The sequence below is a fragment of the Mesocricetus auratus genome, unplaced genomic scaffold, assembly GCF_017639785.1.
Source record: "Mesocricetus auratus isolate SY011 unplaced genomic scaffold, BCM_Maur_2.0 Super-Scaffold_100033, whole genome shotgun sequence".
Taxonomy (NCBI): domain Eukaryota; kingdom Metazoa; phylum Chordata; class Mammalia; order Rodentia; family Cricetidae; genus Mesocricetus; species Mesocricetus auratus.
The window spans coordinates 13,414,011-13,430,778 of record NW_024429213.1 but is presented as its reverse complement, the minus strand read 5'-3'; the positions used below and the strand labels follow the sequence as shown (position 1 = coordinate 13,430,778).

General features: G+C 45.7%; 1 protein-coding gene and 1 pseudogene across 7 annotated transcripts in view; both read left to right on the top strand.

Moving 5' to 3' along the window:
- Gripap1 (GRIP1 associated protein 1) overlaps positions 1–16,768 on the top strand; it is a 28,623-nt gene that overhangs the window by 6,458 nt on the left and 5,397 nt on the right. For 4 of the 7 annotated variants that reach the window (XM_013124488.3, XM_021235942.2, XM_005085103.4 and 1 more), the window contains 16 exons: positions 2,326–2,476; positions 3,372–3,556; positions 3,751–3,798; positions 4,412–4,443; positions 4,533–4,580; positions 4,713–4,812; positions 6,637–6,714; positions 6,916–7,008; positions 7,696–7,830; positions 12,515–12,610; positions 12,856–13,068; positions 13,196–13,309; positions 14,466–14,543; positions 14,629–14,724; positions 14,847–14,903; positions 15,009–15,108. In XM_013124488.3, the coding sequence (XP_012979942.1) occupies positions 2,326–2,476; positions 3,372–3,556; positions 3,751–3,798; positions 4,412–4,443; positions 4,533–4,580; positions 4,713–4,812; positions 6,637–6,714; positions 6,916–7,008; positions 7,696–7,830; positions 12,515–12,610; positions 12,856–13,068; positions 13,196–13,309; positions 14,466–14,543; positions 14,629–14,724; positions 14,847–14,903; positions 15,009–15,108 (1,624 nt within the window). The remainder of the gene's footprint in view (positions 1–2,325; positions 2,477–3,371; positions 3,557–3,750; positions 3,799–4,411; positions 4,444–4,532; positions 4,581–4,712; positions 4,813–6,636; positions 6,715–6,915; positions 7,009–7,695; positions 7,831–12,514; positions 12,611–12,855; positions 13,069–13,195; positions 13,310–14,465; positions 14,544–14,628; positions 14,725–14,846; positions 14,904–15,008; positions 15,109–16,768) is intronic. The other 3 variants (XM_013124487.3, XM_005085104.4, XM_040733740.1) reach the window with 3 other exon arrangements.
- Positions 10,968–12,133, top strand: LOC101833297 (annotated as a pseudogene).

Genomic DNA, 16,768 nt, shown 5'->3' with positions numbered 1-16,768 from the left:
AGTGTTCACTAGTGACATTATCTCATTAGTTCATGCCTTGCTTGTGGTGATGAAGATCCAACACAGGGATCGTGCATGCTAAGCATGTGTTCTATCACTGTGCCACATCCCCATCCCTTTCCAGCGGATGGGAGAGCAAAAGAAGGTAAAGGAGAAGGCGGTGTTTTATAAGTAGGAACTTAGAATATGGCTCAGTGGAAGAGTGCTTGCTTAGTGTGCAACATGTTTGTGTTCATTCTGTGTCTTTGACCTGCCTCACCTCTACCCCTCTCATCTGCTGTGCTTCCGCAGCCTTCCGATCTCCTTACTCCTAGATTTCTCTATTGGTCCACTCCACTATTTCACAGAAGTAATTTCAGCCTCCAGATTTTATTGCACTTTAATTAATACTTTGTGGTATGAGCCCCTCTCCCTGGTCCCTGGAGCTTTCTGGTGCTCTCATAACTACTAGCCGTGTTTTTCTGCACCAACTCTGGGATCCTTCACTTTCCCCTTCCTACTCCTCTCAGGCCTTGATGGTATTTACAGAAAGACATGATGCTAGAGCCTGCCAAGATATGTCATCAGCTCACTTGCTCTTCAGACAAATAGTTAAAGGGACCTGCTACGTATTCTGTGTTCTGGAAATAAAGTCGTGAGCTGCACAGAATGGTCCTAAGTCTTGGGTGACTTGCTGTTATAGTTTGCTTTCAATTGCTGTGATAAAACACTGACCAAAACAAACCTGGAGAGGAAGCATTTGTTTGTCTTACACGTCACAATTCATCATTGGGGGACGCCAAGTCAGGAACTGGAGGCAAGGCCTGAAGCAGAGGCAATGGAGGGAACACTGCTTATTAGCTTGCTCTCCATGGATCACTCAGCCTCCTTGCCTATACCCCCCTTGTCCACCATTCCAGGGGTGACGCCACTTACAATGGACTGGGTCCTCCCATATCAATCATTAGTCAAGAAAATGTCCAACATACTCAACTACATGCCAAGCTGATGGAGGCATTTTCTCAATTGAGGTTTTCCCTTCCCAGATGACCCTAGCTTGTGTAAAGTTGACTGTCCAGAATACTGATATTTTGTAGGTGGGGTAGGGGGAATAGTAATAATGATAGTTTAGTAATGCTATTTCTTCTATAGCTATTCCCATTTTAATTGTTCTACATTATTTATTCAATTCTTAACAATGCAATTATAAAATATTTTTAGCATCCCCTTTTAATGGATGAGGAAACTTGAGCCCCATGGAGGTGAAGTAATTTATCCCAAGATCACCCAGCTGGTAAATGATAGAGTAGGAATTCATGTCCAATCAATGTAGTTTCAGATTCTGTTTTGTGATTCCATGTTACAAAATAAAATTTAGCCAGGCATGGTGGTAGTACATGCCTGTAATCCCAGCATTTAGAAAACTGAAGTAAGATTTTGAGTTCAAGATCAGCTTGGGCTACATGGTGAGATTCTGTTTTAAAAAACAACAACCAGCGAATAAACCAATAACAACAACAACAACAAAACAACCCACACAAAACCCACAAAATAAGATAAAAAAGAAACACCAGCAACAAATAAGTTTAATGGTGATTGATACTAGGTCAGAAATAAGTGAACAGAGAATGCTGTGGTAAAATACTGGAATTTGTGTTAGCTAACCCTGCTTTAAAGATGACATCTGAGTAGAGCATTAAAGGATGTATAGAAGCCAGTCAGGTGAAGAAATGGTTGAAAGAAATGATGTTATATCCTAGGCAATAAAATTAAAAAATTGTGGGCCTCAGCAGTCTGATCTGAAAGTGAAGACAAGGTGATTGTCTTGCGAAACTGTTGTTTTAACCAGAAGTGAATGAACAGTTGGGGCCCACTGAATGTTATTTCCATGGCGTACCTCTCCAAAGCTAAAGACTGGAAGTATAAAAACTGTAAGCTGGGTTTACTCTGGAAATGTCTTGCAAGCTGTCTGTGATGCCTGGGTTGAGAGGGAGCTGTCCTTGGACCCAGGGATCTAGACATTTTTCCACAGATAGGTGGAGAGTGTCAGTGGGTCTGTCCATGGTGCTTAGCAGCTGAGGTCTTTGCATCTGAGAGGTCAGGAATTGGCAAAAGGGAAGGTTGTTCTCACCCTTTTTGACTTCGCTACTTAACAGTTGTGTAAATTGGAAATGGTTTAATATCTCTGTGTCTCGGTGTCTGTATCCACAAAGTATAAGAGGAACTACATTAAGGGTTTCTGTGGGAATGTAATGAATTGTACACTGAGAGGCTGAGTGCTATTTGTGTTTTGGTGGATATTGTTCTGATTTGCTATTTCTCTGTCATCTCTCTCCCCCTGCTCAGCTCTGTAGCCAGCTGGAGCAGCTGGAGCTAGAGAACCGGCAACTGAAGGAAGGGACTACTGGAGCAGGAAATGTTCAAGCTGGACCACATGTGGATGGGGAGCTTCTGAGGCTGCAGGCAGAGAACACAGCCTTGCAGAAGAACGTGGCAGGTGCATGGAGGCCTTCCTGGGATATAGGGACCTCACATCTTGAGCAGAGCAAGCATGGATACAGTCCTCTTATGGGAAAGGAGAGGAAATTCCAGAGTGAGACTTGGCCTTGCCTGCCCTAGTGTGTGATTTTACGTTTGGAGGGTATTTTATCTCTCTGAGTCTAAACTTACTCATCTACATTGTACACCAGAATATTTGTGCCAGGAAGATGGAGGTTTCACTCTGCGTTAGTTCAGTGTATGGTTTTTAGCAGATGTTAAAGAACAGCAGAATGACTGTTGAAAAGGAGATATTGACTAAGCAGTAATAGAACACTGGGAAGATTCTGAGCCCAGATTGTAAATAGGCTGTGAGATGAAGGCGGAAAGACAGCTTGAGCAGGGCCTGACACGTGGACCTTTGGTGAGTAGCTGGGCCTTATATGGTGGTGGGTGCTACTTCCACAGTCAGGAATGAGACCAGGTACAATATGGGTAGGATTAGGTTATATGTGCAGATATGGTATGGAACGTGGTAGATAGGATTTTAGAGGTTGGTGGGACTTAAAAGTTATGTGACAGGCTTGAATGATGATTCATCTGGGGTAGGGTCCTGTGCATCCCGAGACGCTGAAGGATAAATAGTTATCCCTGTATTTGAGACATAACAAGAGGCTTCAGAGACAATTTCATTCATCAGACACTCTTTTTTCTTTCTTTATATTTCTTATATATGAGTGTTTTGCATGTTCCTCTGCATGCCAGAGGAGTGTATTGAATCCCCTTATAGACAGTTGTCAGCCACCATGTGGGTGCTGAGAATTGAACCTGGGGCCTTTGGAAGAGCAACCAGTGCTCTTAACTGCCGAGCCATCTCTCTAGCACCCCATAATACATTCTTGCCTACTCAACAGCACTGCAGGAACGCTATGAGAAAGAGACTGTGAGGTTCTCAGCTGCCAGTGAGGGCCAAGGGGATCCCCCAGGAGATATACTCCCCACTGCCCTGTCCCCCATGCCATTAGCAGAAGTGGAACTGAAATGGGAAATGGAGAAAGAAGAAAAGAAATTGCTCTGGGAGCAGCTGCAAGGCTTAGAGGTAAATCTGGGCCTTTTGGGACTGGGATGCTGGGAGACAGCAGATGCCCTACTCCTGCCTGTGGGCCCATGGAGATGTCTGTGACATCACCATCTCCTGGGCTAAAGGGAGGCGGGACAGGCAAAAGTAGAGGCCTTACTCCATCCTTGATGATAACAACTCCATCCCTTATCTTCCCCCCTCACCACCCGCAGAGCTCAAAGCAAGCTGAAACCTCCAGACTACAGGAGGAACTTGCTAAGGTGGGGTTTGCCGCCGCCTGGCTTTCTCCTGACAGCAGAGGAGCATTGTGCATCCTCAGAGCTTCAATTTGATCATGTGTGAAATACAGGCTCACAAAGCTCAGAGTTGCTCTCATTGTGGAATAAGCTAATGTGGTCCCATTCTACTTTGTGCATGGCAGGCCCCATCCCTTCTGTTTCCTCGCAGCTTTGCCGATTCATCCATGTAAGAATGCCCTTAGAGCCTGGGGGCCAGTGGCGAGACAACCTATCAAAATCCTACTTTCCAGGCCTCCCAGCCTAGCCATTCCGTGATGTGGCCATTAACTGCTGCTTTAGGAACATATGTAATGGCCTTTGGCGTCCAAGGGAGCTAGCTGGAAATTGTGTTGCTGCTGCTAACAACTGGGCCATCAAATTGCTTAGCCCTTCTGAGACTCAGTTTACCCACTTATAAAATCAGTAGTTCTCAGTTCTCAAGGATGTCTTGAGAATTCCGAAAGAATATCATAAGTAAAACCCAACTTGTAGGACGGACTCAATATGAAGTATCTGTAAGTATTGTTATTTATTTTATTTTATTAATATTCTCATTATTATTTGTCTATATTTGTCCTTCCTCTTTCTCCCTCAGCTCTCTGAGAAACTGAAAAAGAAACAGGAAAGGTATACTTTTCTTTTCCAGGGTTTTTGGGGGCCTGGAGATAAAGGGATTGACTTGTGGAAATAATGTATCTATGTCTTTCTATGTTCAGTTTTTGCCGTCTTCAGACGGAGAAAGAGACACTGTTTAATGATAGCAGGTAACTACTGAGGTTGTCAGTAGTAGAAAAACAGGGACCATGCCCAGCCAAATTAACCAAAGACCACAGGGGTAGAGATGGGAGACTGGGCCTCTAGCTATGCCTAATGTACTCTATCCTTGTCACCCCTAGAAACAAAATTGAAGAATTACAACAGCGAAAGGAAGCTGATCTCAAAGCCCAGTTGGCTCGCACCCAAAAGCTGCAGCAGGAGCTTGAGGCTGCCAATCAGGTGATGGGGCCTGGGTCCCAAGATTCTTGGAGCGGACAGTCTTAGGAAACATGAGGTCTTTAGAGGCTAATTGGGATGTCTGAGATTTGGAAATGTTGCAACCTGATAGGTATGTGTAAGCCCCCTAAGAGCTAGAAAAATGGAAACTCAGAAACTCAAGAGCCCTGGGTGTTGGATTAAGAATTTATGTCAGTCAGAGATCCTAAGGTGGGAGTGTAAGGGCTCTGATTGTGTGCCACAAGTTTGTATGAAACAGAACTCTCACTGGGGTCTGGGACCAAGAATTAGGGTAAATGTGAGCTGTGGAACTCTCTCAGTAGAAACTGGGTGATGCTGAGACCTTTAAAAGCTGGGTATAATGGTGTATACCTTTAGTCCAAGCACTTGTGAGGTAGAGGCAGGTAAAACTCTGAGTTCAAGGCCAGACAGAGATATACAATGAGATCCTGTTCCAATAATAATAATAATAATAATAATAATAATTTAAAAAGCTGTGATACCAGTATATTGGAGACTGCAAGGGCTCAAAGACATAAGGGTTGAATAGACACTGGACTTTCAAATTTGGGGTAGTTGGGACTGGAGTCAGAGTATATAGTTGAGACCTTCAGGCTTCGGAAAGCTGTTTTGGTTCTGTGATGTTAAGAAGTGGGTTCTCAGGGCTGGAGACATGGCTCAGTGGTTAAGAGCACTGGCTGCTCTTCCAGAGGACCCAAGTTCAATTCCCAGCACCCACGTGGCAGCTCACAGCTGTCTGTAACTCCAGTTCCAGGGGATCTGGCATCCTCACACAGCCTTATGCAGGCAAAACATCAATGCACATAAAATAAAAAATAAAAAAATGAAAAAAGAATTGGGTTCTCGATGGGCAGTGGTGGCACACGCTTTTACTCCCAGCGCTTGGGAAGCAGAGGCAGGCGGATCTCTGTGAGTTCAAGGCCAGCCTGGTCTACAAGAGCTAGTTCCAGGACAGTTTCCAAAGCCACAGAGAAACCCTGTCTTGAAAAACCAAAGCCAAAAAAAAAGAAGTGTGTTCATGTGAGGGGGTGATCCTGAGGTTCTAAGACCCTTGGTGGCAGTGAAAAGCTGAGACCTCCAAAGACTGGAATGGAAGTCTACATGGGTGTGCAGTTCCTGGGGAGCAGGGCTGTCTGACTTTAAAGCCCTGGATTTCCCCTGAGAGGGCAAGTCTGAAGTGTCTTGGAATGGAGGATATGGTAGCTTGTGGGAACAGGGCCCCTAGAAGATTGCAGTGCGGAGGCTGGGACAGATTCTAGACAAAATCCTCAGGAGCTGTTGGTGATCTAGGTCTGAAGATTCCCAGAGATGGGAAGCCAGTGTGGTAGTGGAGATGGGGAAGTCTGAGGCTTCTTCAAGAGCTGGAAATGAGGTCATGAGTTTGCGATCTTTAGGGTCTGGAGCAGGAGTTTGTGTGAACTGTGGCTTCTAAGTTTGGGACATGGGGTTAAGTATATCAACAACTCCTGGTCGTTAGAGTTTGGAGATGGGTAAAGTCACAGTTCCTAGGGGCCGAACATCCTGGGGCTCCCAATCTTGAATCTGTGTGACTATGAACTCCTCAGAAGCTAGGTTCAGGAACTTTGGCATGTCAGAAATGGTTAGAGGCTGGGAGAGAGGAAGTGAATGTGTTTGAGAGCCCTATGCATTATAGCTTGGAGTCTGTGTGAACCTGAGGCCTCTGATAGCTAGTTCAAGCCTCACAGGTGCTGGGAACAGGCTTTTAGGTGGTCACAGAGGGAGTCTGTGTCTGTGTGCACCCAGGGAAGGGTAAGGTCTGGAATGGCATTACCTGACTTCCCACAGAGCTTGGCTGAGCTAAGAGATCAGCGGCAGGGGGAGCGCCTGGAGCATGCAGCAGCATTGCGGGCCCTACAAGATCAGGTATGTTGTACTTGTGGGATTGGGAGCTGGGCTTGAGGGTGGCAGCAGACTGAGTTGGTATTTTATGGGCAACGAGGGGGTCTTGCTTTTCCTAGTCCTGGTCTGTGTGTCCGTGTGTCTGTCTCCTTTCTTTCTTGGCTGTGGGTAGGTCCTGTCCCTCTGTTCTGGACCTGCTCTCACCTGTCATGGGGGTGGGGCCAGGTGTCCATCCAGAGTGCAGATGCCCAGGAACAAGTGGAAGGGCTTTTGGCTGAGAACAATGCCTTGAGGACTAGCTTGGCTGCTCTGGAGCAGGTACAGGACATCTGGGAGTCCTTTCTGATCTTTTCCTGTTTCCTTTATCTCTCTCTGCTTTTGGTCCACACCTGGCCAGGTTGGTCTGGACCCTTTAGTCTTCTGTGGTTTCTGTTTCTGTTCCTCTTTTCTGTTGACTTCCAGCCTTCTTCTCCATCTATTCCTGCTTTTCTGGCATTCTAGTTTCTCTATAATAAAGTGCATGAAATGTAATGATCTTTAAGTGTGTGCTCAGTGAATCTAATGTGTCTGTCCATTCATATTCCTTTATAACTCCATGTAGCCACCTTCCAGAACAAGATACAGAGCATTTTTAGTATGCTAGAAGATCCTTTCACCTTTCTAGCCAGCATATCCTTGGAATTAACCAATATTCTGACCTTTAGCAACATAGATTCATGTTCTTTATTTCTTTCATGTAAATGAAATTGATGCTATTTTGTCCTTGCCTGCTTTCTGGTACTTCTACATCTGTGAGCTTTATCAGTATGTGCCATGGGTTCTTTTATCACTGTGTAGTATTTTACTGCACGAAAATTCCACTAACCTCTCTGCTTTTCTGTTTTAAAGTTTGCGTCTTTCTACCTCTCTTCATATTCCTCTATCTCCCTGGAATTTAGAGGCCCAGGAGTTCCTGGGCATTAGGGCTCCCTGCATTCCATTTCATACCATTGCTACTTTCTGCAGATCCAGACAGCAAAGACACAAGAACTGAACATGCTTCGGGACCAGACCACTGAATTGGCAGCTGAGTTACAGCATCGGCAGACTGAATATGAAGATCTTATGGGACAGAAAGATGACCTCAACTCCCAACTCCAGGTGATGCTTTTCTGCCCTGACTTGTAGTTTCCTAGTGCTGGTGCCGTGGATTGCCCTTTAGGAATAGTGAGAAGATTTTGGAGTCAGAGAGACCTGCATTCTTGGCTGGATCCTTAACATCCTAGTATCTATATGCCTGATGTGGGGAATTTTATTTTTGCAAAACTGAGCTTCCTCAGTTAAAGTTTCCATTCTGGTATCATGATGTACAAACATGTAATGTTTGTGTTTTCTTCAGATTTTTGTCTCATTTGGGAATATTTGCATAGAATTATTAAGATGTTTTGGGGATGAAACCTAAATCTAAACATACCTTATACATATAGCCTGAAGGTAATTTTATAAAACATTTTAGTGCTCTTGCTTTTTTTAAGACAAGATAGAGCTCTCTATGTAAGCCTAGTACTTGCTATGTAGACCAGAATGGCCTTGAACTCACAGAGCTCCACCTGCCTCTGCCACACAACTGCGGAAATTAAAAGTGTCTGCTACCACACTTATGCATTGTGAGAGTGACCCATCATAGGTAACGAGGTGTGGAATTCCCATATGTGGCATTTTGTGCATACCCTCAAATTTTCAGATTTTAAGCCAGGTATGCAGGTGTATGCCTATAATCCTAGCATTCGGGTAGCTGAGGCAGGGGGGTTGTCATAAACTTTAGGCTGGTCTTAGTTGCAGAGTGAATAATAGACCACCCAAGGCTATATAGTAAGACCTTTCCTGAAAGAAACATAAAAAAGTTTCAGATTTTGAGTTTTAGGATGAAGGATGCTTATCCTGAAGAAACTAGAATAGTACTGGATTAAGGCCAGGCAGTAGTGGTGTACACCTTTTATCCCAGCACTCGGGAGGCAGAGGCAAGTGGATCTCTGTGAGTTCAAGGTCAGCCTGGTCTATAGAGCAAGTTCCAGGACAGCCAGGGCTACACAGAGAAACCCTGTCTTGAAAAAAATCAAAGGAAAAAATACTGGATTAGCCAGGTGGTGGTGGCACAGGCCTTTAATCCCAGCACTCGGGAGGCAGAGGCAGGCGGATCTCTGTGAGTTTGAGACTAGCCTGGTCTACAAGAGCGAGTTCCAGGACAGCCTCCAAAGCCACAGAGAAACCCTGTCTTGAAAAAACCAAAAAAAATACTGGATTAAATAAGAAAGAAATTTTGGGCCAGACATAGTGGTGCACACCTTTAATTCCAGCACTTGGGAGGCAGAGGCAGGCAGATGTCTTTGAGTTTGAGGCCAGCCTGGTCTACATAGTGAGTTCCAGGATAGCCAGGGCTACATAGTGAGACTCTGTCTCAAGAAAAAAAAGTGTAGGGCTGGTGATCCAGCTTAGTTAACAAAGTGCTTGTATAGCATGCACAAAGCCCAGGATCCAATCCACAGCACTGCATAAAACAGGCTCTGTGATATACACTTGTGATCTCGGCACTTAGGAGGCAGAGACAGGAAGATCAGAAGTTTAAGGGTATCCTAACTATATAGCAAGACTGAGGCCAGTTCGGGCCTCATGAGCAGATCTTGTATTAAAGTGGGGTGCTGAGGAGATGGTTCAGTGGGTTAGAGTGCTTGCTTTGTAAGCTTGAAGATCTAAGTTCAGATCCCAGCACCATGTAAAAAGTGTGCCCAAGCCGGGCGTTGGTGGCGCACGCCTTTAATCCCAGCACTCAGGAGGCAGAGGCAGGTGGATCTCTGTGAGTTCGAGGCCAGCCTGGTCTACAGAGCGAGTGCCAGGACAGCCTCCAAAACTACACAGAGAAACCCTGTCTCGAAAAAACCAAAAAAAAAAAGTGTGCCCATAACTCCAGTGCTGGAGGGTGGAGGGGTGATGACAGGAGGATTTCTGGGGCTTGGTGACTAAGCAGCCTAACCAAAAACTATGAGCAACAGATTTAGTGAGAGACCTTGCCTCAAAGAAATAAGGTCAAAAGTGAGAGGAAGATAACCCAGTATCCTCCTCTGGTCTCTGCCTATATGTGTGCACCTGTGCATACAAAGGACCCCCCCCCAGACACACACACACAGGCACGTGTGCATACAACTTTAGTTTCCTTTTATGTAAAACAATTAAGTAGGGAGCTTGGCATGGTGGCACTCAGTAGCCTGAGGCAGGAGGATTGCTATAAATTTAAGCCCAGCCTAGGCTACAGAGTGAGACCTTGTCTCAAAAAGAAAAACAAACAAAATACTAAGTAGGTTGTTCAGGAATGAATGGTGGTAATGATTTTTTTCCTTTTTGTTTAATTGTTTGAGACAGTTGTTTGTTGTGTATTCCTGGCTGGCCTGGTACTCATTGTATAGCCAAGGCTAGCCTCAAACTCACGGCAGTTATCCTGTCTTAGCCTCCGAGAGCTGCTATTACAGGCATGAGCCGCCACACCTGTCTTGAATTATGGACAACTGATCGCCAGTGTCCTAGGTTCTTTCTCCTGTGCTATTTTACAGCCTTTGCTTCCAGGATAGTTGTTGAAAGTGTTTCTGCTTCATATTTACATGTTATACAGAAGGAAAAAGGAAGGGGAACAGCGACTAAAAAAGAGCACCTTCCTTTCTTTCAAGAACATAGGCTGCTGAGTATGGTGGTTCATGCCTATAATCCTAGCACTCAGAAAGCTGAGATGAGGCTGGAGAGATGGCTCAGCAGTTAAGAACACTGGCTGCTTTTCAGAGGATCAGAGTTCAATTCTCAGTGTGCACATGACAGCTCACAGCTGTCCTAACTTCAGTTCCAGGAGATCTTCTGGCCTCCCTGGGCACCAGGCACGCGTGTGGTGCACAGACATACATACAAGCAATACATCTATACACATAAAATAAATCTATAATGAATAAATAAATAAATAAATAAAAGTGTAGGTAAAAAGGCTAAGACAGGAGGATTGTGAATTTGAGGCCAGACTGTGTCTTAAAAAAAATAACAGGTGGCACACATCTTTATTCCAAGCTTTAGAATTCTAGAGGAGACAGAGGCAGATAGATCTCCATGAGTTTGAGGCCAGCCAGGGATACATAATGGGACCCTGTCTCAAAAACAAACAAACAAAGCTAGGTGGTTGTGGTGGCGCATGCATGCCTTTAGTCCCAGCACTCGGGAAACAGAGGCAGGTGGATCTCTGTGAGTTCCAGGCCAGCCTGGTCTAGCAAGGAGAATGAGGACAGGCTCCAAAGCTACACAGAAAAACCCTGTCTTGAAAAACAAACAGAAATCATAATAATAAATTAAAGATATAAGTTGCATTCACCAGTTCTAGATATAAATTAATCACCTGAGGTGGGGCACAGGGATGCTTTTCTCTATTCCTAACTGCTTGGGAAACTGAGGTAGGAGTGTTTGAATCAAGGAATCGAGGCTGGCCTGGGCAACAGAGTAAGACCCAGTCTCAAAAAAGAAACACAGGTCAAATATGATGGCACACACCTTTAATCCTAGCACCTGGAAGGCAGAAGTAGGCAGATCTCTTTGAGTTCAAGACCAGCCTGGTGTACATAGTAAGTCCCAGGACAACCAGGATTACATGGAGAGAACTTGATCCAAAGCAAAACAAAAGGAAAGAAATGGTAGGGAAGGAAGGAAAAAAGAAATAAGAAAATAAAAGAGAAAGAAAAAAAAACAAGCTTTCTGGTTCTTGGCCATCTTAGAGGCCGCTCTTGATTGGGAGTTGTTATGCACCTAAGGGAGAATGATGGTGGCTGCAAAGAAGATGAAAATGTCTCTGGAGTTGATCAACTCTAGGTGCAGATTTTTTTGAAAAGTGGAGAATGCGTGCTGGGATACGAGCAGACTCTGAAGATGACCAAACAGGGAAAATTGAAGTTGGTTATCCTTACCAGCAACTGCCCAGCTTTGAGCCAATCTCAAATAGGGCACTATTATTCCATGTTGGCTAAAACTGTTGTCCATCACCACACCAATATTGAATTGGGCACTAATATTGAGTTGGGCACAGCATATGGGAGATAGTACAGAGTATGTGCACTGGCTTCGTTGCCCCTTGTGATTCTGGTATTAGAAGCATGCCAGAACAGACTGGTGAAAAGTAAACCAGGAAATTTTGTCTTTAATAAAACTTGCCAGAGCTTGTTCAGAAGGAAAATAAACCCAGACATGGTGCCCAATGCCTGTAATCTTGGCATTTGTTAGGTAAAGGCAGAATTAGGAGTTCAGGGTCATTGTTGGCTACCTAACACGTTTGAGATGAGGTACTATCTCAAGAAACAGTCTTTTGACATAAGACCTTGTCTCGAAAAGGAAAGGAAAAGAAAGGAAAGGAGCTTGGCATGACTGATCATACCTTTAATCCCAGCAAAAAGGAGGCAGAGGCAGATGAGTTCGACCTCAGCCTGGTCTACATAGAGAGTTCCAGGCAAGCCAGGGATACACAGTGAGACCCTGTCTCAAAAAAGAGAAAAAAATACAAAGAAACAAGAAATGAATCACATGTCTCTACCTGTTTGTGAAGGAGGAGGGAGAAATACGTTAGACTATCATATTCCTGACTTAAATTCTGTTGCTAAGGGAATAGGGGAGAATAAGTTGGGGAGCGAGCTGCAGCCTGTGTCATTTCCCATTATGATTGTGATTATAACACCTGCTTTAGTAGGGGGAAGGTCTGCCAGAGGTGTTCTAGATGATTGGCACCTGCTAGGGACTCTCCTCAAACTTTTCCCCTTCTTTACTGAATTAGGAGTCATTAAGGGCCAATAGCCGACTGCTGGAACAACTTCAAGAAATGGGGCAAGAGAAGGAGCAGTTGACACAAGACCTGCAGGAAGCTCGGAAGGTATCATGGGAAGAAGGAAAGAGATGGCCCAGTCCATGAGGGAAGTGATAAGGTCGAATCTTAGGAACAGAAAGAGAAAGAAAATGACCTCCTAAAGGATGGGAGAATGACTCAGCCAGTTTGAAGGGCCAGGGAAGAGTTGGACTCTGGCTAGTTCTTGGGCATGAAACAAAATGGTGGTCATTTTGTGGTGTTGGGAGATAAAGTTAACTGCTACTCTCTTGGTCCACCGTCCTGGCCCCCAGAGCGCTGAGAAACGGAAGGCCATGCTAGATGAGCTAGCGATGGAGTCAATGCAGGAGAAGACCCAGCACAAAGAAGAGCTGGGAGCTGTCCGATTACGGCATGAGAAGGAGCTGCTCGGGGTACGAGCCCGGTACGAGCGGGAGCTTCGAGAGCTGCATGAGGACAAGAAACGGCAGGAGGAGGAGCTCCGGGGGCAGATTCGGGAGGAGAAGGTGAGTGGGGTAACGATGCCTTTTGTCCTCTAAAGCTGAAGACCGTGATGTTTCCGGTGGGCAGGTAGGTGATATGCAGGGTGCCCGGTCCTCTGCTGCCCGACTCCTGACTGTCTTCCCCTTCCAGGCTCGAACAAGGGAACTGGAGACTCTTCAGCACACAGTGGAAGAACTTCAGGCTCAGGTTCACTCCATGGATGGAGCCAAGGGCTGGTTTGAACGGCGCTTGAAGGAGGCTGAGGTAAGTTGATGGTACTTGGTAAATGTGCAAAGCTGGTTAGGGGTACCCATGCTCTGCCTTTGTGTGCATTTGAACAGCATTTCTTCCTCCTGGATTGGTCCTCTGCCAAAAAGTTATAACATACAATCTTCCCAATTTGGTTATACACTAATTTTTGCTTTAACAAGAAGTCATGGCAATAAGAAGAGGCAGTTTCGCCGGGCATTGGTGGCGCACGCCTTTAATCCCAGCACTCGGGAGGCAGGGGCAGGCGGATCTCTGTGAGTTCGAGACCAGCCTGGTCTACAGAGCGAGTTCCAGGACAGCCTCCAAAACTATACAGAGAAACCCTGTCTCGAAAAACAAAAAAAAAAAAGAGGCAGTTTCCTGTAGCAGAGACGAGCACACACTGGAGTCAGAGCTTTCCCTAAGTTTGCATGCTGGCTGGGCCACTTCTAGCTGTGTGACCTTATGCCACATGTTTCATCTCTCTATGGCCCGTTTTCAGCTTTGGCAGAAAGGGGTAAGAGGGACAGAGTGTAATTCATTGGTTACATGAATGAGGCCTCTCAGGTTCAATTCCCAGTAGCAAAAATATTAATGATGAAAATAATGTCTTACTGAATAGGTACTTTAGGAAGATTATAGAAAATGACTTACTATATGTACAACCATTTGAATATCCCTGGCGTGCGGTGTTGTTTTGTTTTGTTTTTTTAAGATTTTTTTATTTATTACATATACACCAGATTGAATTGTAGATGGTTGTCAGCCACCATGTGGTTGCTGGTAATTGAACTCAAGACCTCTGGAAGAGCAGGCAGTGCTCTTAACCTCTGAGCCATCTCTCCAGCCCCCGCGGTGTTGTTTTGTTAAATAAAGAAGTATAAATGTAAATCACTTGATCTACTCTGTGAATGATGGATGCGGGCTTCCACTTCATGCTTCTGCCTTAGGGCATGTGCTGTTTCCTACAAGATGTTTGTGCCTGACATGGCACTCAACAGGCTGAGGGAAGATTGAGGGTTCAAGGCCAGTGCAGGCTATATCCTGAGACCTTGTTTCATAGCAAAAAGGTGCTTTAGTCATACCCCAAGAACTCTGCTGAGATCCACATGCCCTTGACTGGACACACCATCTTTGAGGGCCATGAGCAGACCTGTGACTCTTTTTATAGGAATCCTTGCAGCAGCAGCAACAGGAACAAGAGGAAGCCCTCAAGCAGTGCCGGGAGGAGCATGCTGCTGAGTTGAAGGTGATTCTCGCATGATGATGTTCCTGCCTCTGGGTACCAGGTACCACTTCTCATGCAGTGGCCTGAGCTGTTGTCCGCTCTGCAGGGCAAGGAGGAAGAGCTTCAGGATGTGCGGGATCAGCTCCAGCAGGCCCAGGAGGAGCGAGACGGTCATGTGAAGACCATCAGCAGCCTGAAGCAGGTCTGTGGTATCTCTATGGCCCCACACATAGCCATGGCCCGAGCTTGCAGAACGGGGCGGGGAGGGGGCGTACTGCAGGCAGCTGTGCCGTCACCTGCCGACTGTGCCTTCTCTGACCACAGGAGGTAAAGGACACAGTGGATGGGCAGCGGATCCTGGAAAAGAAGGGTAGTGCTGCGGTAAGCTAGCAAGGCCTGTGATCTCCTCCCCTCCTTTATGCACCGTTTATATGGTTCCTTTAAGGACCACAGCTCTTCCCTCCCCCTGCACACACTAACCTTTAGCTCAAAGACCTTAAGCGGCAGTTGCACCTGGAGCGGAAACGCGCTGACAAGCTGCAGGAGCGGCTGCAGGACATCCTCACCAACAGCAAGAGCCGCTCAGGTGAGAGGGAGGACGGGTGGAAGGCAGCCTTTTGGCTGCCCTCTGTACCTCCCTTAGCCTTTGCTCTAGCTCTTTGTCCTGCCTCGGTTCAGTTTCCTTTCTCTCTCTGCACTGTCTGGTTTTTTTTTTCTGTGTCTGTGTCTTCTCACTGCCTTCTCTGTTCACCTGTCTGCCTATGTTCTTTCTGTTTGCTCCATGTCCGCCTTTATTTCTCTATTTTTTCTACTGTTTCTATTCTTGTACTCTAGAAATCCTCACAGAAGTTTAGAATCCCTGATATAAGCCCCACCCCCAAGTCATTCCCCTGCAGGACCTCAAAATGAATCAAGGGAGACAGAATTCCATAGGCAACAGCACTACACTGTCGTCCCCTCCCACTTCTTTCTCAGAACAGGGCTTCTCTATGTAATAGTCCTGGTTGGCCTCGAACTCGCAGAGACCCGTCTGCCTCTGCTTCCCAAGTGCTGGGATTAAAGGTGTGCGCCACCACCGCCCAGCTAACACTGTCGTCTTCATTACTGCCATCACTGTTACTAGTATTGGGTTTTTTTAGACAGCATCACTTTGTAGCCGAGACTGATTTCAAACTCATGGTGCTCTGCCTTGGCCTCCTAAGAGCTTAGTTACAAGCATAAGCCACCACGTCTGGCTTGTACTGTTTTCAATATACTGCTAACTCAACCCACGATACTTCTGCCACTGAAAGCAGAAGACATGCCCACACAAAACTGGAGTTGTTTCTACCTTTTCTTAGTTGGGAGTAGCTGTAAATACATTGAAATAACTCAGACTTAGTGATGGTTCTAGTGCATCTCTTAGATCATAGACAGGCTTAGAGACACTTTGCTGTCAACTGACATGTGGGGGAACCTCATGGACTCCTTTGGAGTATGATACTAACTTTCCCTGATACCTGGAAGCAGCTATAATGGCAGTGTTACAAACTCAGTACCAATGTTTTCTGTTTTGTTTTTGAGACCGGGTTCTTCAGGCTGACCCTGAACTCCCCAGTTCAAGTAATCTACCTGCAGGCATGTACCACATGCTCAGTGAGTGTTCAAGTGACATGGCAAAACATATAGCGCTCACCGAACCAACTTCTCCCTGAGACACTCAGCCTCCTGAAGTAACCTCTCATTATGATACAAGTGTTTTGTTATAGATTAGTTGAAGAAGTGGGGAGTAGATTAGAATTTTATATTGTACATCTTTCTTATTCATTATATGGGCCGAAGGTCTAGGTGAATGGCTACAATTGTGTCTCCATCTTCGTTCTGACTTTGATCTGCATGTGTCTTTCTCTGTGGTTTCTGTCAGTTTCCGTCATGTGCTGGCTTCCTGTCTCTGGGCTTTCCCCTGCATGTGTGTGTGCCACCGTGTACTCTCACTCTCGGGCTTCCCTTTTCTGCATCTGTGTTTGAATGCGTGTGCCACTGGGATCTTGTGTATTCATTGTCCTTTCGCTCAGCCTCATCCACTTCCCTTTCTTTCACTGACTGTTTACCAGCTCAGATGGTCCCTTGTTTCTCCCTGGTCCAGTCCGTGGATTTGCTTGCGTGCGTGTCTCTTTTCTTCTTTCCATCTCTGGCAAATCTGTTTGTGCCCCTTCTTGCTTGTTGCTGTCCTGAGATCCCCAGGCATTCAGACTCAGGCTTCTTCT